The following is a 22,373-nucleotide window of genomic DNA, read 5'->3' on the forward strand; positions in this document are numbered from 1 at the left end:
ATGTGTACAATATTACTATCATGTCTGTGTTGTGAAACATGGGTCAATTCATGGTGTTTTTATAGTAACCCATGAAGGATATTTAACCGACTCTATTCTGTCCCTTTGTACCTTGCATGCATGTAAGAAAATAGAACACCAACTACTTGATTGAGATTTTTATTGCCGTTTTGTTAAACTAAATGGTTATTCCAAGGAGAATTGTATTTATTTATGTACTGCTGTCTGCTGTTTAAAGATGACGCCAACATAGAGGGCCGCCTCACTTCTAGTTCTTAGGAAACTTTGCAGTATTTTTTTGATGTATTATTTCTTACGTTGTTAGCACAGAAAATGTTATGTGTTATTACATATAACTGGGAATAACTATTTTTTCACAAGCATTTCGCTACACTCGCAATAACATCTGCTAACCACGTGTATGTGACCAATAACATCTGCTAACCACGTGTATGTGACCAATAACATCTGCTAACCACGTGTATATGACCAATAACATCTGCTAACCATGTGTATATGACCAATAACATCTGCTAACCATGTGTATATGACCAATAACATCTGCTAACCATGTGTATATGACCAATAACATCTGCTAACCATGTGTATGTTCACCAATAAAATGTGATTTGGTCATGTAATATTTTTGTGATTATTGAGTCGGCCATTTATCCAGGACGACTGGCTTTTACAAATCTGTCCAAAATGAGAAAACACAAAGTAAAGAATGCTGAAGATGCTGAAATTGTAGTACAAGTATGTGTGTATATGTGCGTCTGATCAAAATGATAGAAGTAACATTGAGTTATTTGTTACTATGACTATATATTGCTGTATTCTTTTTTTCTCTCTAATTATTTAAAAATGTTTTCGACAATTTTTCAAAAAGAGTATCAGCTGGTTCCGGACGACTGTGTGATCACGCTCTCCGCAGCCGATGTGAGTAAGACCTTAAAACAGGTCAACATTCCCAAGGCTGCAGGGCCAGATGGATTACCAGGACGTGTACTCTGAGCATGCACTGACCAACTGACAAATGTCTTCACTGACATGTTCAACCTCTCCCTGTCTTGAGTCTGTAATACCAACATGTTTCAAGCAGACCACCATAGTCCCTGTGCCCAAGAACACTAAGTTAACCTGCCTAAATGACTACCGACCAGTAGCACCCACGTCTGTAGCCATGAAGTGCTTTGAAAGGCTGGACATGGCTCACATCAACACCATTATCCAAGAAACCCTAGACCCACTCCAATTTGCATACCGCCCCAACAGATTCACAGATGATGCCATTTCTATTGCACTCCACACTGCCCTTTCCCACCTGGACAAAAGGAATAACTATGTGAGGATTCTATTCATTGACTACAGATCAGCATTCAACACCATAGTGCCCTCCAAGCTCATCACTAAGCTAAGGACCCTGGGACTAAACACCTCCCTCTGCAACTGGATCCTGGACTTCCTGACGGGCCGCCCCCAGGTGGTAAAGGTAGGTAACAACACATCCGCCACGCTGATCCTTAACACGGGGGCCCCTCAGGGGTGCGTGCTCAGTCCCCTCCTGTACTCCCTGTTCATTCATGACTGTACGGCCAGGCATGACTCCAACGCCATCATTAAGTTTGCCGATGACCAACAGTGGTAGGCCTGATCAACGACAACGACGAGACAGCCCATAGGGAGGAGGTGAGAGATCTGGCCGTGTGGTGCCAGGACAACAACCTCTCCCTCAACGTGATAAAGACAAAGGAGATGATTGTGGACTACAGGAAAAGGAGGACCGAGCTCGCCCCCATTCTCATCAACAGGGCTGTAGCTGTGCAGGTTGAGAGCTTCAAGTTCCTTGGTGTCCACATCACCAACAAACTAACATGGTCCAAGCACACCAAGACAGTTGTAAAGAGGGCACAACAAAAACCTATTCCCCCTCAGGAGAGTGAAAATATTTGGCATGGGTCCTCAGATCTTCAAACGGTTCTACAGCTGCACCATCGAGAGCATCCTGACCGGTTGCATCACTACCTGGTTTGGCAACAGCTCGGCCTCCGACCGCAAGGCACTACAGAGGGTAGTGCGCACTACAGAGGGTAGTGCGGACTACAGAGGGTAGTGCGGACTACAGAGGGTAGTGCGTACTACAGAGGGTAGTGCGGACTACAGAGGGTAGTGCGGACTACAGAGGGTAGTGCGGACTACAGAGGGTAGTGCGGACTACAGAGGGTAGTGCGGACTACAGAGGGTAGTGCGTACTACAGAGGGTCAGGGGACACACAGGGCCAACCAGGCAGGATATAACTCCACCCACTTTGCCAAAGCACAGCCCCTACACCAGCAGAGGGAAATCAACTGACCACCAACTTACTACCCTGAGACAAGGCTGAGTATAGCCCACAAAGATCTCCTCCACCGCACCAGGCACAACCATACAGAGCTGGAAATTCTAAAGGGAAACATTGTTTCTGAGATCGGGCAGGGAGACAGCAAGGCTCATAACCCTGTTATGTAAGGGATAATCAATGAGGGGCTATGCATTCCATGGAAAATAATGAAGGAGGTGGAAGGTGTGTTCTGAATTCTGTTTATAATTTTTTTTAAAGTCATATAGAATATGGTTGTTAAAATAATGAAGGATAGTTACCTGTAGCCAGTTCTATTTTATATGATTATTGTGCCTTGGAAAACAAACAAACACGTATTTATTTGTATGTACATGTTGTGTGCACTCTGACTGTTTCATTCACTACTGTCCAGGCTTGTAGCATACTATTAATTTCTAATATGTTTTCATTAGGGAAATCTATAAAATATGTTAAAGAAAAATTATGATTATTCCCAGTAACTGATTAGAAAAATTGTTATTCCGTCACTCGCTTTTGTTAACTGACAGACTATATAGCCAATTACAGTGTAGAGTTTTCTGATCAGCCAATAGTCGTATGGGGAGTGGCGTCCTGCTTTCGGATGACCCAATGGGAGAAACGAGGTGGTGTCTTTTGGTGACCCTAGCTAAACATATTCGCCCACTGCTGTGTCCGTTGCTCCTGGTTTGCTAACGGCTACAGTAGCTAGCTTTATATATATTTTTAAAAATCCATCAACAACAATAACATATCATCAAATTATGGAAGGCCGTGGCTACAGTTCAGGTATGTATCAAAATATTCCAATGGGTTTATATTTTCACTAGGTTATTCATGTTCAAGATGTTATATTACTAACGTCAGCTAGCTAGCTACTTACAAGCTAACGTTAGCTAGCCATTCAAGATTGCTAGCAAGCTAAAATAGTAACGTTAATTTGTACGTTATACATTGTCATTTTACAGAACCGGTAATGTATGCAATACGTAGCTAGCTGTGGTTTATATAGAAAGAGAACGCCACAGTCTTGGTGTGTAATCTCATTAAAATGGAGTCTGTCTGCCACGACTTGAACTCACAATAGCGTTAAGAAAATGGCCGCCATATGCCGTTTTTCTACATTCCCCCTCCAGAGAATACGATCCCCACAGCCCTTCACGTGAATGTAACTAACGTTAACGTACTAACAAGCTATGATTGCCACCGTTAACGGTATAGTTCATGTTTTTTTTTTACCAAACGGGTTGTAAAAGTGCAAGGTTGCCGACTAGTTAACTAACGTTAGCTAGCGAAGTTAGTTGGCTAGCTAGCTAGATGTTAGCTTACAACTAGTTTCTTTGTTGTCAAACGTTCACCCGTGTGAATTCATTAGCTAGCTATGCTACGCGTGTGTACGTTATTCTGATATGCCACATTGCGTTATACAACCCGTCTTGGAGTGCTTGTGGATAACCCTTTAATTTGAAACCTCTCTTTAATCTGTTAGGAGGATACTCGAGCTGGGGAGGAGGGTCGGGGAGCCGAGGTAAGAGAGAGAGAGAGAACGTACTGAACCTGTTAACACCAGTCTAGAACATTACATATCTGAATTGCCCAAGAATATGTGCCAGCGGTTTTAGTTGAATAAACAGTAACACTTTACACCACCGAATGTTAGCTAACACCTTGCTTGGGGAGGACAGGCTCACGGTAATGGCTGGAGTGGAATTAGTGGAACGTATCAAACACATCGTTTCCAGGTGTGATGCCATTCCTTTCGCTCTGTTCCTGGACATTGTGTGCCGTCCTCCCCTCAGCAGCCTCCTGTGCTTTAAACCTAATTGATTGTGTTGACTTATCATATTTACAAAATGCACTTAGCCAAAGGCGCCCATATCAAAATTATTGAATTTTAAACGAGGTAGCCTATGATTTGGCTCATTTTGATTCAGGTAGCTAGCTAGCTACACCTCTATACCCCTGCCTATAAACTGTGTGATCCTCACCTTAAAATCATCTCTGCTCTCCCCCGAGGCTCAGACAACTATGACCCGTATGGAGGGGGCTACAAGGACTCCATGTCAGGGATGGGGGGCTACGGAGGGGGGCACAAGAGGGGTCTCTCTGGGAGCTCTCTGTTGTCGACGGGAACCAGTGCAGACGCTGTCATCGCTAAGATCAACCAACGCCTTGACATGCTGACCCAGCTGGAGGGAGGCATGAAGGGTGGGGGGCGCAGCGACAGGTAACACACACAGATCTCTAGCTGACATGCACACACTTTTTTTCCCCTGGCTGGTAAAGGTGTCCGCATGCTTCTCAGCCCAAAGTGTCCGGAACAGCTCGTGCATATATCATGACGACATTGTAACATTTTTGTGGTCTTCGGTACATTTCCCCCTGGGTTGTTCTGTCAAACAGTGTTGATTCTTCAGGAAAGTCTTGGTCATTCAACGAGAGATGATGATTGGTTTTCAAGCAAATTCTTTCATTGAGAAATACTGCACAAGACATCTTAGTTATGTGTAAAATTGACTAAGATCTCCTTTGTAAAAAAAAACGTAAACATTTGATATTCCATGAGTTATTAGATTAACTCTTGACTATTGAGGGAGTGTATACTGGCTATGGCGCCTCAAAATGGACAGACTATTGTCGCGTTTCTCATTTTTCAAGCGAAGGTCTTTTAAGGGAGTATGCGACCACACTCGTTCAGTTCGCTTAGCCCACTATTATAGCTAGCACCAGCCGAACTGAAGCAAGCTAACACCTTAACTCTCCCCTGGTTTCAACTCGCCACACACACACGTCTTTGCCCTCAAGATCAATCACGCACCTTCACACGGTTGTGTAGTCTGCCTTTCCAACACTATACATACACTCTATCATCTGACCTGCACCTTTCCTGTGTTTTCCACACATCTGCAGCTAGCTGTTTTCCATATCAATCCCCCTTTCTCTTCACACCTCAATCACTCTCAATCACCTCACAATGCTTCCACACCCTCGCTCTTCCTGCTTGATTCACCTCACAATGCTGCTGCCACACCCTCTCTCTTCCTGCTGTAACCTCTCTGGGATATGTGGGACGCCAGCGTCCCACCTGGCCAACATCCAGTGAAAATGCAGAGCGCCAAATTCAAATAAATTACTATAAAAATTGAACTTTCACGAAATCACACATGGAATACACCAAATTAAAGCTACACTTGTGAATTCAGCCAGCGTGTCAGATTTCAAAAAGGCTTTACGGGGAACACAAACTATGCTATTATCTGAGGACAGCACCCCAGCAAACATACACAGACGATCATATTTCAACCCTGCAGGCGCGACACACAACGCAGAAATAAATTTATAATTTGACGTGCTTCTTCTGTTGGCTCTCCAATATGTCCCATAAACATCACAAATGGTCCTTTTGTTCGATTAATTCCATCGATATATTAACAAAATGTCCATTTATTTGACGCGTTTGATCCAGAAAAACACTGCTTCCAACTCGCGCGACATGACTACAAAATTTCTCGTACGTTACCTGTAAGCTTTGTCCAAACATTTCAAACTACTTTCCTAAAACAACTTTTGGTAAAATTTAAGACGGGATTAACTGTGTTCAATACCGGAGGAAAACAAAGTGGAGCCTCTAACAAAGAGTACACCTCTCTCTAGCCTCGTTCTGAACGGTGCTACTTCTTCATTTCTCAAAGGAAAAACCTCAACCAATTTCTAAAGACTGTTGACATCCGGTGGAAGCGGTAGGAACTGCAAGAAAGTCCCTTTAGATATCTGGATTACCAATGAAAATCCATTGAAAAGACAACCAAAAAACAACCATCTGGATGGTTTGTCCTCGGGGTTTCACCTGCCAAATTAGCTATGTTGTACTCAGACATGATTCAAACAGTTTTAGAAACTTCAGAGTGTTTTCTATCCAAATCTAATAATAATATGCGTATCTTAGCTTCTGGGCCTGAGAAGCAGGCAGTTTACTTTGGACACGCTTTTCATCCAGACGTGAGAATACTGCCACCTATCCCAGAGAAGTTAATCACCTCACAATGCTGCTGCCACAGCCTCTCTCCCTGCTTTAATTACTTCACAATGCTGCTCCACAGCCTCTCTCCCTGCTTTAATTACTTCACAATGCTGCCGCCACAGCCTCTCTCTTCCTGCTTTAATCACCTCACATTGCTGCTCCACAGCCTCTCTCTCCCTGCTTTAATCACCTCACAATGCTGCTCCACAGCCTCTCTCTCCCTGCTTTAATCACCTCACAATGCTGCTCCACAGCCTCTCTCTCCCTGCTTTAATCACCTCACAATGCTGCTCCACAGCCTCTCTCTCCCTGCTTTAATCACCTCACAATGCTGCTCCACAGCCTCTCTCCCTGCTTTAATCACCTCACAATGCTGCTCCACAGCCTCTCTCTCCCTGCTTTAATCACCTCACAATGCTGCTCCACAGCCTCTCTCCCTGCTTTAATCACCTCACAATGCTGCTCCACAGCCTCTCTCTCTCTGCTTTAATCACCTCACAATGCTGCTCCACAGCCTCTCTCTTCCTGCTTTAATCACCTCACAATGCTGCTGCCACAGCCTCTCTCTTCCTGCTTTAATCACCTCACAATGCTGCTCCACAGCCTCTCTCTCCCTGCTTTAATCACCTCACAATGCTGCTCCACAGCCTCTCTCCCTGCTTTAATCACCTCACAATGCTGCTCCACAGCCTCTCTCTCTGCTTTAATCACCTCACAATGCTGCTCCACAGCCTCTCTCTCTCTGCTTTAATCACCTCACAATGCTGCTCCACAGCCTCTCTCCCTGCTTTAATCACCTCACAATGCTGCTCCACAGCCTCTCTCTCTCTGCTTTAATCACCTCACAATGCTGCTCCACAGCCTCTCTCTCCCTGCTTTAATCACCTCACAATGCTGCTCCACAGCCTCTCTCTCCCTGCTTTAATCACCTCACAATGCTGCTGCCACAGCCTCTCCCTGTAATCACTACATACCACCCACATATTTCCTGTCCCCGCCCTCCTTAGCTAGCCCCTCCCCCTGGACACGGCTAGGATGTAACGGTAAGGGTTACAGGGTAAATATCCAATGTATTTCGGTTGGGGAAATGTTTTGATTTAAAGGGGATTTTCAGACCTCAAGGATACGTATTGCTTCATTTTGCTGAAACATGACATGTTAAGGATAAGTAGTCTGTTTCTCCGATTCCAGTCCGTTAGTTTGGGTAACACAAGTAGGTTTAGTCTAAACCAGAAAGTAGCTAGCTGTAGTTAAGGGTTTTTAACTGTTGTTGAAGTAACGATAGTAACTATCCAGATGAGCCTCTACCTGGCTCCTCCCACCCAGCACTAGAGATATGAGCCTCTACCTGGCTCCTCCCACCCAGAACTAGAGATATGAGCCTCTACCTGGCTCCTCCCACCCAGCACTAGAGATATGAGCCTCACCCTGGCTCCTTCCACCCCGTATGCTGTCCTGGGTGTAGTTGGTTTGTCTTCATTATACTGTCATGCTTATGGATTCCCATTCATATACCCAGGTAGATCCCTCACCACCACAGGCATAGTTCCCAGACACACGGAAGTCAGCAGCAGGTTGTTATAGTATTCCCCTTGTGTCATGGAGGTAGAAGTGCAGCACCCACAGATCCCCCAAATGCACTCCCCTGTCTGATCTATCTGACTCAGACAAATACACCAACATGTCCACCTCATCCTGACTCTCTGTGTCTGAGCGGGAGGTTGCTCGAGGGGGGAGGAGGGAGAGAACGAATGCCGGTGACAACAACCAAGGTCATATTCTGGCTGAGGCCCCACCCTGTAAATGCACAACGAACACCAACTAAATGTGCCCCCCCCGCCCCCTCTGTATTGTGGTACAGTCTAATCACCCCCACATGCAATTTGCCACATGGAACAGTCCTGTTTCTATAAGGCTGCTCTTGTCTGTCTGTCTGTGACCCATGAACCAACCCTGATATTCTGTACAGCTCCAGCTCTGTCCCCACACAGTGAGACCTCATCTTGACTAGGGAGTAAACCCCCCCTCCCCCACTACTGGGGTACCAACCAACCCCCCCTTTGACCTCAGAGAGAAGGGTGAGGTGGATGAGAAATGGGGAATGCTCAAATGTGTGTAAACCAAATGTTGACAGAGAAAAGCCTTCCTGCCATGAATGCCTACATCAAGACTCAGCAGCGTTGGGATTGGCAGAAACATTCTGCATCATTATGACATCACTAATGTGGCTCATCATCTTGGGGGGAAACATGTCATAGAGAGAGAGGAGTAAAAGGAGGGGAAGAGAGATTCCCTCCCTCACTCTCTGCTCGTTCTACCACTCCCTCCCTCCCCCTTTTCGCAGGTTTGACCAATACGAGTCCTTCGACTCGCGGGGCCCCTCCTCCCTCCCCTCCCGGGATCTCTACAGATCCGGTAGCTATGGTTACGGCGATGGCCGAGGGGACATGACCCAAAGAGCTTCAGGCTTCGGAGGAGGTGGTGGTCTAGGCTCAGGCTTTGACAGCTCCTCCTCCTACGGAGCTGCTAAGATGCAGCGGCAGAACATGAGAGACTCCTTCTCCAGTGGCCAAGGAGGAGGAAGCTGGGCCGGAGCAGGCCAGCGCTCCCCGAGAAGGGGGGGAGGCCGCGGAGGGTTTGGAGGCCGCAGATCCGACCCCACTCCCATGGGTGGAGGTGGTGGTAGGATGGGTGGAAGAGGAGGAGGCCGGGGAGGTGGCGGTCACTCCCCTGGGGGTAGGGGCAAGCTCCCATCCCTCCTGGGTCACCGCATGCCCCCCCAGACCGGGGCCTTCCACCAGTCCGCTCAACAGGGCCGGGTCCCTGGGCACCAGGACTTCCCAGGGCGCCACTTTGGAGGGGGCCCCCAGGGAGGCCACCAGCGCGGGCGCAAGAGGCCCCTCAACCGAGTAAGTACCCTACCGTACTGCCCGCCAGTCTGCCAGCCCCACAGCAGGGCATGATGACCTACCTACCAACCCCCCCACCCCTGTTCATCAACCCCCGTACCCCCTAAACGCTCCCCTACCCTGCCTACAGTGCTAAGGGCCTGGGGAGGCGTGGATATAATTGACATGACAACTACCCCCCCAAACTCATAGTTTGGTCATCGTACTATCGCCCCCAGTCCCTATTCAATATAGCCACAAATGCCTCTTTGATTGAACCGAACTGTCCCTTTCCCATTGAAAGGAAACTGCCCTGCTCCAAGAAATAGTGGCCCCTACCAACACCACCCAGCAGAGATCTGGACCAAACTCCATTATAATGTCCGTTCTCTGGGTTTTATTTTCTGTTTTTATTTTGCCTGGTTCTGCCCCTGATGGAGGCCTTATGGTAATAGTGGAGATATGTCAGGGAGTCCACTAAAAGTTCCTTTTGAGAATCTATTGAAAAGTTCCTTTTGAGAATCTATTGAAAAGTTCCTTTTGAGAATCTATTGGAAAGTTCCTTTTGAGAATCTATTGAAAAGTTCCTTTTGAGAATCTATTGGAAAGTTCCTTTTGAGAAAAGTCTATTATAGTAATGGTTAAGGGATCCAAGTTAAAGATGGAAAAAAAGTTTTTATTAGTCTACTGATGGTCCCAAAATGTTTTGCATGTCAGCAATCACGTTTTGAAGATATTTGACTTTGAAGACGCAGTGTCACTGGCCACGTCATCAATGTGATGATGATGTCCCCCAGCAGCAGCAGCAGCCTGGTGGTGGTCAGCGTGACGGTCAGAAGAAGAGAAAACAGACTCTGACCGCAGCAGATGAACCAGAGTCCAAGATGAACAAGACAGAGAGCGCAGGTGGAGAGACCGCTGAAGGTACCACACACACACAGAACAGACGACAATGTCCACACACAGTAACTACCCCTATGCACTGTCTGACCTGACTGTCTTTCTGTCTCTCTCTATGACAGAACCAGCAGAGAACAACGGTGAAGAAAATGAGGTGAGGAGCTGCTGTGACTTAACTAACACATCTGTGTGACCGTGTGTGTCTGTGTCAGTAGTCATTTCGTTTCTCTCCTCTCCAGGCAACCAAAGCCCCAGCTGATGGAGAGAAAGGTAAGATGGATTCATCTCCTCTGTTATTAGATCTACTATCCTCTCTTCATCAACTGGCCCCTGTTCTCCTCCTCTTCCTCCTCTCTTCATCAACTGGCCCCTGTTCTCCTCCTCTTCCTCCTCTCTTTATCAACTGGCCCCTGTTCTCCTCTTCCTCCTCTCTTCATCAACTGGCCCCTGTTCTCCTCCTCTTCCTCCTCTCTTCATCAACTGGCCCCTGTTCTCCTCCTCTTTCTCCTCTCTTCATCAACTGGCCCCTGTTCTCCTCCTCTCTTCATCAACTGGCCCCTGTTCTCCTCCTCTTCCTCCTCTCTTCATCAACTGGCCCCTGTTCTCCTCCTCTTTCTCCTCTCTTCATCAACTGGCCCCTGTTCTCCTCCTCTTTCTCCTCTCTTCATCAACTGGCCCCTGTTCTCCTCCTCTTTCTCCTCTCTTCATCAACTGGCCCCTGTTCTCCTCCTCTCTTCATCAACTGGCCCCTGTTCTCCTCCTCTTCCTCCTCTCTTCATCTGGCCCCTGTTCTCCTCCTCTCATCATCAACTGGCCCCTGTTCTCCTCCTCTTCCTCCTCTCTTCATCAACTGGCCCCTGTTCTCCTCCTCTTCCTCCTCTCTTCATCAACTGGCCCCTGTTCTCCTCCTCTCTTCATCAACTGGCCCCTGTTCTCCTCCTCTTTCTCCTCTCTTCATCAACTGGCCCCTGTTCTCCTCCTCTTTCTCCTCTCTTCATCAACTGGCCCCTGTTCTCCTCCTCTTTCTCCTCTCTTCATCAACTGGCCCCTGTTCTCCTCCTCTTTCTCCTCTCTTCATCAACTGGCCCCTGTTCTCCTCCTCTTTCTCCTCTCTTCATCAACTGGCCCCTGTTCTCCTCCTCTTCCTCCTCTCTTCATCAACTGGCCCCTGTTCTCCTCCTCTTCCTCCTCTCTTCATCTGGCCCCTGTTCTCCTCCTCTTCCTCCTCTCTTCAACTGGCCCCTGTTCTCCTCCTCTTCCTCCTCTCTTCATCTGGCCCCTGTTCTCCTCCTCTTCCTCCTCTCTTCAACTGGCCCCTGTTCTCCTCCTCTTCCTCCTCTCTTCAACTGGCCCCTGTTCTCCTCCTCTTCCTCCTCTCTTCATCTGGCCCCTGTTCTCCTCCTCTTCCTCCTCTCTTCAACTGGCCCCTGTTCTCCTCTTCCTCCTCTCTTCATCAACTGGCCCCTGTTCTCCTCCTCTTCCTCCTCTCTTCATCTGGCCCCTGTTCTCCTCCTCTTCCTCCTCTCTTCAACTGGCCCCTGTTCTCCTCACAAAACAACTATAAATTGTCTCCATAAACTTGCCCAGTGATTTAAAGTAATGATAATTAGTGGACATTTAGAAAACATTGTAATGAGATGGGACAATAGCCTGCTACGGTGCGTTTCCATTGAACTGTGTTGTCATAGAAACAAACAACACATTCCCATCTAGTGTCTTGGAGGTGTTTCCATGATCTATTTAGTCTGCCCTCCCACCTATCTGTTTCTTGTCTCAGGTAGCCTCCGAAAGCCAGCATGGACAGAATGTAATAATTTACTAATGAGCCATATTCTAATAATTCTCATGTGCCAAAGTGTCGCCATGGTGAAACTTGCACTCCTGTAGATCTGGAATAATTGGATGGTGAAACAGGAAGACCAGAGATGCCTCGTCCCTGATTGGCAGATGAGTGGCAAACCTGATTAGAAGCACTTGTTGCTCATTGGTTGTTCCCTACAAATGCTGTTTTGAAGATTATTTTTTTTTTTACCTACACACTGAAGAAGGCTGCAAAAGCGGAAACATCTGTGTACGCTATCCTTGATGCAGTGAAAATAATAGAAATTGAAACATTTAAGTAAGCTTGATTCAACAAGTGTTTAGAATTAAATGTGGAGTCTAGCTTATAGTTTGTTACGTGATGACATCACATGCCCCTCATACCTTAAAAATTGTACTTGTGGAAAAGTTTTCCGCTGTAAAGAAAGTTGGACTACAGAGAGATTGTTGAGCGGAGAACATTTCTCCTATAGCTGCCGTTTCTGTATTTAGATTTTTTTTTGCCTTATTGCTTTTGTCAAATGAACCTGGGTCAATGCAAACCTACCGACAGTCTCTCTTTTCTGCTCCGCTCTTCTTTTATTCAAGCTGGGTGACGTTTCACAACTCTAGATGTCATTTTCAATAGACCGCCCCTCCTTGCTTCCCTCCCTTGCCCGCTTCCCTGTCACCTCCTCCCTCTTTCCCTTCCCCTCCAACACGGAAACCTTCTCTCCCTTTCCCTCGCTATTTCCCCTCCTCTCTTTCCCCGTCTCCCCCTCCTCTCTTTCCCCGTCTCCCCCTCCTCTCTTTCCCCGTCTCCCCCTCCTCTCTTTCCCCGTCTCCCCCTCCTCTCTTTCCCCGTCTCCCCCTCCTCTCTTTCCCCGTCTCCCCCTCCTCTCTTTCCCCGTCTCCCCCTCCTCTCTTTCCCCGTTTCCCCCTCCTCTCTTTCCCCGTCTCCCCCTCCTCTCTTTCCCCGTCTCCCCCTCCTCTCTTTCCCCGTCTCCCCCTCCTCTCTTTCCCCGTCTCCCCCTCCTCTCTTTCCCCGTCTCCCCCTCCTCTCTTTCCCCGTCTCCCCCTCCTCTCTTTCCCCGTCTCCCCCTCCTCTCTTTCCCCGTCTCCCCCTCCTCTCTTTCCCCGTCTCCCCCTCCTCTCTTTCCCCGTCTCCCCCTCCTCTCTTTCCCCGTCTCCCCCTCCTCTCTTTCCCCGTCTCCCCCTCCTCTCTTTCCCCGTCTCCCCCTCCTCTCTTTCCCCGTCTCCCCCTCCTCTCTTTCCCCGTCTCCCCCTCCTCTCTTTCCCCGTCTCCCCCTCCTCTCTTTCCCCGTCTCCCCCTCCTCTCTTTCCCCGTCTCCCCCTCTACTTCCCCTCCTCTCTTCGCCTCATCTCTCCATCGGTCTTCCTCTCCAACTGTAACCTCTCCTCTCTCCCCAGTGGTGTCGATGCAGGAGGAGATCTCTCAGATGAAGAAGAAGCTCCAGACAGGGAAACAGACTCCTCCCCAGGACAAGGTCCCCAAAAACAGGAGGAAGAGGGGCGGCTTCCTGGAAAGGTCAGGGGTCACACTAACACCCAAAAGTCAAACCCAGAGGTCAGTTATTACAAAATACATCTCTTAATTTCTCTTCGTCTAATTTTCTTCCTTTTCTGTCTGTCCTTTTACATATCTTCTCCTCTCTCTCTTCTCTTTCTCAGAGGTCAGAGTTTTTATATGGAATCTTTTCCTAAATACACCAATAAAACCACTGATCATTATAACAGAATGTGATGTCACTAAGGCGCCTTCAGAGAGGATTCATACCCCTTGACTTTTTCCACATTCTGTTACAAAGTGGGCTTAAAATGGATAATTTTTTGTTTTGTCCATTACATGTTAGAATAACCTTTTGTCAACTTGCTTGTTGATCATTGCTAGACAACCATTTTCAGGTCTTGCCATAGATTTGAAAGCAGATTTATGTCAAAACTGTGACTCAGGAACATTCAGTCTTCTTGGTAAGCAACTCCAGTGTAGATATGGCCTTGTGTTTTAGGTTATTGTCCTGCTGAAAGGTGATTTCCTCTCCCAGTCTATTGGAAGCAGACTGAACCAGGTTTCCCTCAAGGATTTTGCCTGTGCTTATCTCCATTCCGTTTCTTTTTATCCAGAAAAATTCCCCAGTCCTTAATACAAGCATACCCATAACATGATGCAGCCACCACTGTGCTTGAAAATATGGAGGGTGGTACTCCATAATGTGTTGGATATGTCCCAAACAACATTGTATTCAGGACAAAAAAGTGAAATGCTTTGCCACAATTTGTATTAATTTAGTGCCTTGTTGCAAACAGGATGCATATTTATGGAATATTTTAATTCTGTTCAGGCTTCCTTTTCACTTTTTCAGTTAGGTTAATATTATGGAGTAACGTTTGTTGATCCATGCTCAGTTTCCTCTTATTAAGTTCTGTGACTGTAAAAGTCACCATTGGCCTCATGGTGAAATCCCTGAGTGGTTTCCTTCCTCGTTAGGAAGGACGCCTGTATCTTAGTAGTGACTGGATGTATTGATACACCTTCCAAAGTGTAATTAATAACTTCACTCTGTTCAAAGGGATATTCAGCATATGCTTCTTTTATATAAAAAAAATAATAATAATAATATCGACCAATCGGTGCCCTTTAAGGCATTGGAAAACCTCCCTGGTCTTTGTGGTTTAAATTTACTGTGCTATTGAGTGACCTTACAGATACTTGTACATGTAGGGTACAGAGACGAAATCGTCAATCAAAATCATTTACTGTGCAACACTATTATTACACACTGAGTCCATGCAACTTATTATGTGACTTGTTAAGCACATGTTTACTCCTGAACTTAATTAGGCTTGCCATAACAAAGGGCTTGAATACTTATTGACCCAAGATAGTTCAGCTTTCATTTTAAATATATTTGTAAAAATTTCATGAGACATCATTCCACTATGACATTATGGGGCATTGTGTGCAGCAGGCCAGTGACAATAATAAATGTAATCTGTTTTAAATTCAGGCTGAAACAAAATGTGGAACAAATCAAGTGGTGAAAACTCTGGGGGGCTCTGGGAGGGCTCTGTATGTTCTCAGTGAGGGCAGAATGACCTGTCTACTCCTCTCTCCCCTCTATGTTCTCAGTGAGGGCAGAATGACCTGTCTTCTCTCCGCTCCCTCCCCGCTCTCTCCCCTCGCGCTCTCCTCCCTCCCTCTGTCTCCTCTCCTTCTTTTCCTAAATATTCTCTGAGGGCAGAATGACCTCCTGTAGTCTTTCCTCTGTCTCTGTGAATGGATGGGGGGGATAATGCGTTACTCAACACTAACCACTTAGCCGTAGTTTCACTCACCACACCGTCCAACATAGCTGCCTCTGATTGGGCCGGCAGGCTTGTGGTCTGACGGTTGTTCTGTGTGGTCGACAGGGTGACGTTTGCGTGCTCGGTGTGTAAGTTCCGTTCGTTCTACCACGAGGACATGGCGGCCCACCTGGAGAGCAAGTTCCACAAAGATCACTTCAAGTTCCTGTCCAGTCAGCTGTCCAAACCCACCACAGACTTCTTACAGGTACACACACACAATCAAAGGCGGACACACAGGCAGACACACACACACACACACAAAGGCAGACACACACACACACACACACACACACACAAAGGCAGACACACACACACAAAGGCAGACACACACACACAAAGGAAGACACACACACACAATCAAAGGCGAACACACAGGCATACACACACACACACCCACACCCAATCAAAGGTGGACACACACAGGCAGACCCATGCAGATGGGGACACACACAGGCAGACCCATGCAGATGGGGACACACACAGGCATACCCATGCAGATGGGGACAGTCACTCAATCTTCTGTAAGATTCCCGTGTGTTTTGAGCGGCCCCCCCCCTCTTACTGTGTGTGTCCACACCAGGAGTACCTGAACAACAAGTATAAGAAGACGGAGCAGAGGACCAGTCAGATGGAGAACCACTGTGCTGCCATCTGTCAAGTCTACAAGGAACAGGACCTCACCAGGCGTAAGGACAGCAGTGTGTTTGTGGTGTCTACCAGGGTTTCCGTTTGTCGCTAATAGCGGGCTATTGTGACATAATGCATTTTGACTTTCCCACCAATGAAAATACCAGTGAATAAACTGGTGGTTTAAGCTCAGACAGCTGTTTGTTGCTGCTGATTTTAAGATCAGACAGCTGTTTGTTGCTGCTGATTTAAGATCAGACAGCTGTTTGTTGCTGCTGATTTTAAGATCAGACAGCTGTTTGTTGCTGCTGATTTTAAGATCAGACAGCTGTTTGTTGCTGCTGATTTTAAGATCAGACAGCTGTTTGTTGCTGCTGATTTTAAGATCAGACAGCTGTTTGTTGCTGCTGATTTAAGATCAGACAGCTGTTTGTTGCTGCTGATTAAAGATCAGACAGCTGTTTGTTCCTGCTGATTTTAAGATCAGACAGCTGTTTGTTGCTGCTGGAGTAAAACATGTCTGTTTAATAAGACCAGTTATTGCGCAACAATCACAACAACCTACTTTGTAATGAGCTGGAGGCCGTATGAATCTTTTGAAAACATGCACTTCATTCTGTGAAATGTGTTTTACCACATACTGAGGCATGTCTTGCCTCGCTTCAAAGTAGCCAGAATCCAACCAAACGTAACAGGCAGTTAGTTATCTGATAGACTTCCTATTGCCATTGAAACCAGTTGCCCCTTTCTCCTGTTCTATTGGTTTTCAAATCAACTTTCAGGTTTAAAGTTTGGAGAAGCAAATTTTCACCTTTTTAAAAAAAAATCACATTTATAACAAAACATTCCATGTATTCTCGCATTTGCAGACTAGTGTTTATAGAGCTTACTATTCCTCATGTGGTGATTGGATATACATAATTTTGCCTAATAGTAGGCCTTAGAGTAGACACAGGCGATATATTACATTTGTTTTCTCCTTTCTTTGCACAGGAAAATGTTGGCCTTTTTTTTTTTCATAAACACATTTCATGCAATTCTACCAAACTTTAGAGACATTAGCAGAGAGACTGGAGACATTAGCAGAGAGACTGGAGACATTAGCAGAGAGACTGGAGACATTAGCAGAGAGACTGGAGACATTAGCAGAACCTTTATTAATAGGACATTTACATGATCGCCTACTCTGCTGACAAACGGATCAATAAAAAGCTAATTTGTAGGCTAATTAGGATATATAATTTTTGGCAATTAAAATGTACTTTAGGGGGAAGCCTCCCCCGAGCCTTATGGACACTCCGCCTATGTATTGTATCATCTTCACATTGCAGTTGAGTTACATGTTCGGTTACGAGGTAATTACCATCTAAATGTTATTATTATTATTTATTACTGAACCGTGGGCGGACGACCTAATCAGGTAATGCAACCGATGCTTACGGGTCTGGTACGTTTCTTTAAACGTCCGGGAGATGAAAACGCTGCCGGTCAAATATCCGGCGCTACGTTTTCCAAACGGAAACCATGTTGTGAACGTACTGTGTGTTGTGAACGTACTGTGTGTTGTGAACGTACTGTGTGTTGTGAACGTACTGTGTGTTGTGAACGTACTGTGTACTCTGTGTGTGTGTGTGTGTTGCGTACGTACGTACTGTGTTGTGAACGTACTGTGTTGTGAACGTACTGTGTGTTGTGAACGTACTGTGTACTCTGTGTGTGTGTGTGTGTGTTGCGTACGTACGTACTGTGTTGTGAACGTACTGTGTTGTGAACGTACTGTGTTGTGAACGTACTGTGTACTCTGTGTGTGTGTGTGTGTTGCGTACGTACGTACTGTGTTGTGAACGTACTGTGTGTTGTGAATGTACTGTGTTGTGAACGTACTGTGTGTTGTGAATGTACTGTGTGTTGTGAACGTACTGTGTTGTGAACGTACTGTGTACTCTGTGTGTGTGTGTGTTGCGTACGTACTGTGTGTGTTGTGTACGTACTGTGTGTGTGTTGCGTACGCACTGTGTGTGTGTGTGTTGCGTACGCACTGTGTGTGTGTTGCGTACGCACTGTGTGTGTGTGTTGCGTACGCACTGTGTGTGTTGCGTACGCACTGTGTGTGTGTGTGTTGCGTACGCACTGTGTGTGTGTGTGTGTTGCGTACGCACTGTGTGTGTGTTGCGTACGCACTGTGTGTTACTCTTCTGTGGAACAGGGTGGATTTGTAAAGGTTTTCTCTGTGTTTCTCTTCTCTGCTGGTCCAACTGTTTCCCTGTTTCTCCCTCTGTAACAGAGTTGGGTATGGAACACTTCATGAAGAAGGTGGAGGCAGCCCACTGTGCAGCCTGTGACCTATTCATCCCCATGCAGTTCTACGTCATACAGAAACACCTCAAGTCCCCCGACCACAACTTCAACCGCAAGGTCAGTACACAGCTCAGTGTATAGTGACTGATACCAGGTCAGTACACAGCTCAGTGTATAGTGACTGATACCAGGTCAGTGTATAGTGACTGATACCAGGTCAGTACACTGCACAGCTCAGTGTATAGTGACTGATACCAGGTCAGTACACTGCACAGCTCAGTGTATAGTGACTGATACCAGGTCAGTACACAGCTCAGTGTATAGTGACTGATACCAGGTCAGTACACAGCTCAGTGTATAGTGACTGATACCAGGTCAGTACACAGCTCAGTGTATAGTGACTGATACCAGGTCAGTACACAGCTCAGTGTATAGTGACTGATACCAGGTCAGTACACAGCTCAGTGTATAGTGACTGATACCAGGTCAGTACACAGCTCAGTGTATAGTGACTGATACCAGGTCAGTACACAGCTCAGTGTATAGTGACTGATACCAGGTCACTACACAGCTCAGTGTATAGTGACTGATACCAGGTCAGTACACAGCTCAGTGTATAGTGACTGATACCAGGTCACTACACAGCTCAGTGTATAGTGACTGATACCAGGTCACTACACAGCTCAGTGTATAGTGACTGATACCAGGTCAGTACACAGCTCAGTGTATAGTGACTGATACCAGGTCACTACACAGCTCAGTGTATAGTGACTGATACCAGGTCAGTAACCAGTTCAGTGTATAGTGACTGATACCAGGTCAGTAACCAGTTCAGTGTATAGTGACTGATACCAGGTCAGTACACAGCTCAGTGTATAGTGACTGATACCAGGTCAGTACACAGCTCAGTGTATAGTGACTGATACCAGGTCAGTACACAGCTCAGTGTATAGTGACTGATACCAGGTCACTACACAGCTATACAGTATAGTGACTGATACCAGGTCAGTACACAGCTCAGTGTATAGTGACTGATACCAGGTCAGTACACAGCTCAGTGTATAGTGACTGATACCAGGTCACTACACAGCTCAGTGTATAGTGACTGATACCAGGTCACTACACAGCTCAGTGTATAGTGACTGATACCAGGTCAGTACACAGCTCAGTGTATAGTGACTGATACCAGGTCAGTACACAGCTCAGTGTATAGTGACTGATACCAGGTCACTACACAGCTCAGTGTATATTGACTGTAGGGGCAGGATGATACCAGGTCAGTACACAGCTCAGTGTATAGTGACTGATACCAGGTCAGTACACAGCTCAGTGTATAGTGACTGATACCAGGTCACTACACAGCTCAGTGTATATTGACTGATACCAGGTCACTACACAGCTCAGTGTATATTGACTGATACCAGGTCACTACACAGCTCAGTGTATAGTGACTGATACCAGGTCACTACACAGCTCAGTGTATAGTGACTAAAACCAGGTCAGTACACAGCTCAGTGTATAGTGACTGATACCAGGTCAGTACACAGCTCAGTGTATATTGACTGTAGGGGCAGGATGATACCAGGTCAGTACACAGCTCAGTGTATATTGACTGTAGGGCAGGATGATACCAGGTCACTACACAGCTCAGTGTATGTTGACTGTAGGGGCAGGATGATACCAGGTCAGTACACAGCTCAGTGTATAGTGACTGATACCAGGTCAGTACACAGCTCAGTGTATATTGACTGTGGGGCAGGATGAGACCAGGTCAGTACACAGCTCAGTATATGTTGACTGTAGGGGCAGGATGATACCAGGTCAGTACACAGCTCAGTGTATAGTGACTGATACCAGGTCAGTACACAGCTCAGTGTATGTTGACTGTAGGGCAGGATGAGACCAGGTCACTACACAATATAAACCCTGCTTGGTTGAGATTGACAGGGAGCACTACACAATATAAACCCTGCTTGGTTGAGATTGGCAGGGAGCACTACACAATATAAACCCTGCTTGGTTGAGATTGGCAGGGAGCACTATACAATATAAACCCTGCTTGGTTGGATACAGAAGATTTGGAGGAACCAGTACTTTTTTTATAATTTTTTTTTGCTCTGCCCTCTCTGACCTTTCCCCCACTGACTCCTGTGTGACCTTTGCTTCCTGCGTGACCCCAGGGTATGATGGAGCAGTCTAAGAGGGCCAGTCTGTCAGTGGCTCGCAGCATCCTCAACCACAAAATCATCGGAAAGAAGCTGGAGAGTTACCTCAAGGTACACAAACGCCTATCTCACACATAACCCCCCCCCCCCCCCCCACCTTAGAAACACTGACTCTCTGTGCCTCACACACTCATTCACTCACTCACAATCTCTCTCTGACCCTGCCCTTCCTCTCTCCTCTCTGCAGGGTGAGAACCCCTTCCTCGGTAACCAGGACGACCAGGACCCAGAGGACTCAATGATTATGGAGGTGTCAGAGGCTGAGCTGACCAATGAGAGCCTGGCGGAGACCACCAAGGAAGAGGCGGGGCCAGAGACATCGCAGGAGGCCACCGGGGCTGATGGGGTAGAGGAGGAGAAGATGGAGGAGGGGGGAGTGGCGGTAGCAGATGGAGGGGAGGAAGAGGCGCAAGTAGAGAAGCCAGCGGGAGGAGAGGGGGACACGCAGGGTGAGGAGGAGACGCAGGATGAGGGGGAGGCTGAGGGAGAGCTGGAGCAGGTAGGAGAGGAAGAGGAGGAAGGGTTTGAAGTAGGAGATGAGTTTGGAGAGGAGGATGAGGGAGTGGAAGGAGAGCTGGGAGAGGAAGAGGAGGATGAAGGAGTGGGAGGAGAGGATGAGAGTGTGGCGGTAGAGAAGAAAGACGAGGATGCTGACGTGGTCGTCATAGAGTGACCTTTACTCTCAATGACCCTTTGACCTCCCTCTGGACCAATTAATACAGCCCTCTCTCCCCTGTCCAGCCAATCCCACTCTACCCCTTCCACAAACAGCCAATCAGATTCATTTATACTTACCCCACCCCCTCCATTCAGAACCGATACTCACTAATAAACTTCTGATACATCTGTTTTCATATATAGTTTCTCTTCTGTGTAAGTAGACTTTTTTTGTTGTGCCTTTTGAATCTGTCGGTCTGTGTTGGGATATTTTGACAATGTTTCAGTGGGTAGAGGACCGTGAACTTAGTGTTATTGATATGACACACCCCCTACCTGGTATTACTACTGGACGCACCCCCTGTCCGTCATAGCTAGATTCCCAGGAAGTCTGAGCTGATTGGTTCGTCTCTTATCGACTCCTCCCAAACGTGCAAAAACTTATTTGAAATGTATTTGTTGGTGTGTTTAGATGGAAAGACGGGGCAGGATTTAGTTTTACAGACGGTTGCTGTTGTCATCCATGTTCTTTTTTGGACAGATGAGAATAAATGTTTAAAATGTTTATCTGTTGGTTTGGTTTCTTTGTTTGAGCTGATTTTCTTCTAGCCTGATCTCAGATCTTTGTGCTCTTGACAATTCCATTGCTGTTTGTCAAGACACACGACAAAGAATTATAGTCGGCATGATCGCACAAACAGACTGGCTGATGTTCTGGGTTTAGATTAGAATACGATCAAGGGTCAAATTCTTTCTTTACACATATGGTTAAAAGGCTCAGGACAACCTTAACACGACACTGTAAATCCAATCATTCACATTGGGTGCAGCAGGATGGCGGCAGGCAGTGGTTAGAGCGTTGGGCCAGTAACCCGGAAGGTTGCTGGATCCAATCCCCGAGCTGACGAGGTAAAAATCTGTCTTTCTGCCCCTGAGCAAGACCGTTAACCCACTGTTCCCCGGGTGCTGAAGACGTCGATTTTAAGGCAGCCCCCCCACACCTCTCTAATTCAGATGGATTGGGTTAAATGCGGAAGACATATTTGTTGAATACATTGTTGTTTAACTGACTAGGTATCCCCCAAAGTAGTATTTTGTTTAAAAGGGCTTTTGGCAGTTACTACATACGTTTTTGGACTTCTAAATGACTGTGTACCCATTAATTCATGAACATCACTTCTAAATGACTGTGTACCCATTAATTCATGAACATCACTTCTAAAGGAAC

General features: G+C 46.6%; 1 protein-coding gene across 8 annotated transcripts; it reads left to right on the forward strand.

Moving 5' to 3' along the window:
- Positions 1-2,979: 2,979 nt before the first annotated feature.
- On the forward strand, positions 2,980-21,710 carry LOC139370214 (A-kinase anchor protein 8-like). Of its 8 annotated transcripts, none has more exons than XM_071109564.1 (13): positions 2,980-3,149; positions 3,850-3,888; positions 4,377-4,587; positions 8,726-9,290; positions 10,076-10,193; positions 10,292-10,323; positions 10,409-10,439; positions 13,401-13,557; positions 15,402-15,543; positions 15,919-16,024; positions 18,250-18,380; positions 20,444-20,539; positions 20,676-21,710. In XM_071109564.1, exons 1-13 carry the CDS (start codon positions 3,125-3,127, stop codon positions 21,159-21,161), a joined length of 2,139 nt encoding a protein of 712 aa, XP_070965665.1. In that variant the 5' UTR covers positions 2,980-3,124; the 3' UTR covers positions 21,162-21,710. The 8 variants fall into 8 exon arrangements, with proteins under 8 accessions (XP_070965665.1, XP_070965661.1, XP_070965666.1 ...); XM_071109560.1 differs by having other exon boundaries at positions 3,014-3,149; positions 10,067-10,193; XM_071109565.1 differs by having other exon boundaries at positions 3,014-3,149; positions 10,067-10,193; positions 13,401-13,518.
- The last annotated feature ends 663 nt before the right edge of the window (positions 21,711-22,373 follow it).

This window comes from Oncorhynchus clarkii, chromosome 17 (assembly GCF_045791955.1).
Source record: "Oncorhynchus clarkii lewisi isolate Uvic-CL-2024 chromosome 17, UVic_Ocla_1.0, whole genome shotgun sequence".
Taxonomy (NCBI): Eukaryota; Metazoa; Chordata; class Actinopteri; order Salmoniformes; family Salmonidae; genus Oncorhynchus; species Oncorhynchus clarkii.

Excerpts from the sequence above, each read along its gene's own strand:
- LOC139370214 (XM_071109560.1), top strand. The coding sequence starts at position 3,125 with ATGGAAGGCCGTGGCTACAGTTCAG. Across the intron at positions 4,588-8,725 it reads GGTGGGGGGCGCAGCGACAG|GTTTGACCAATACGAGTCCT; the intron begins GTAACACACACA and ends CCCTTTTCGCAG. Across the intron at positions 18,381-20,443 it reads ACCACAACTTCAACCGCAAG|GGTATGATGGAGCAGTCTAA; the intron begins GTCAGTACACAG and ends GCGTGACCCCAG.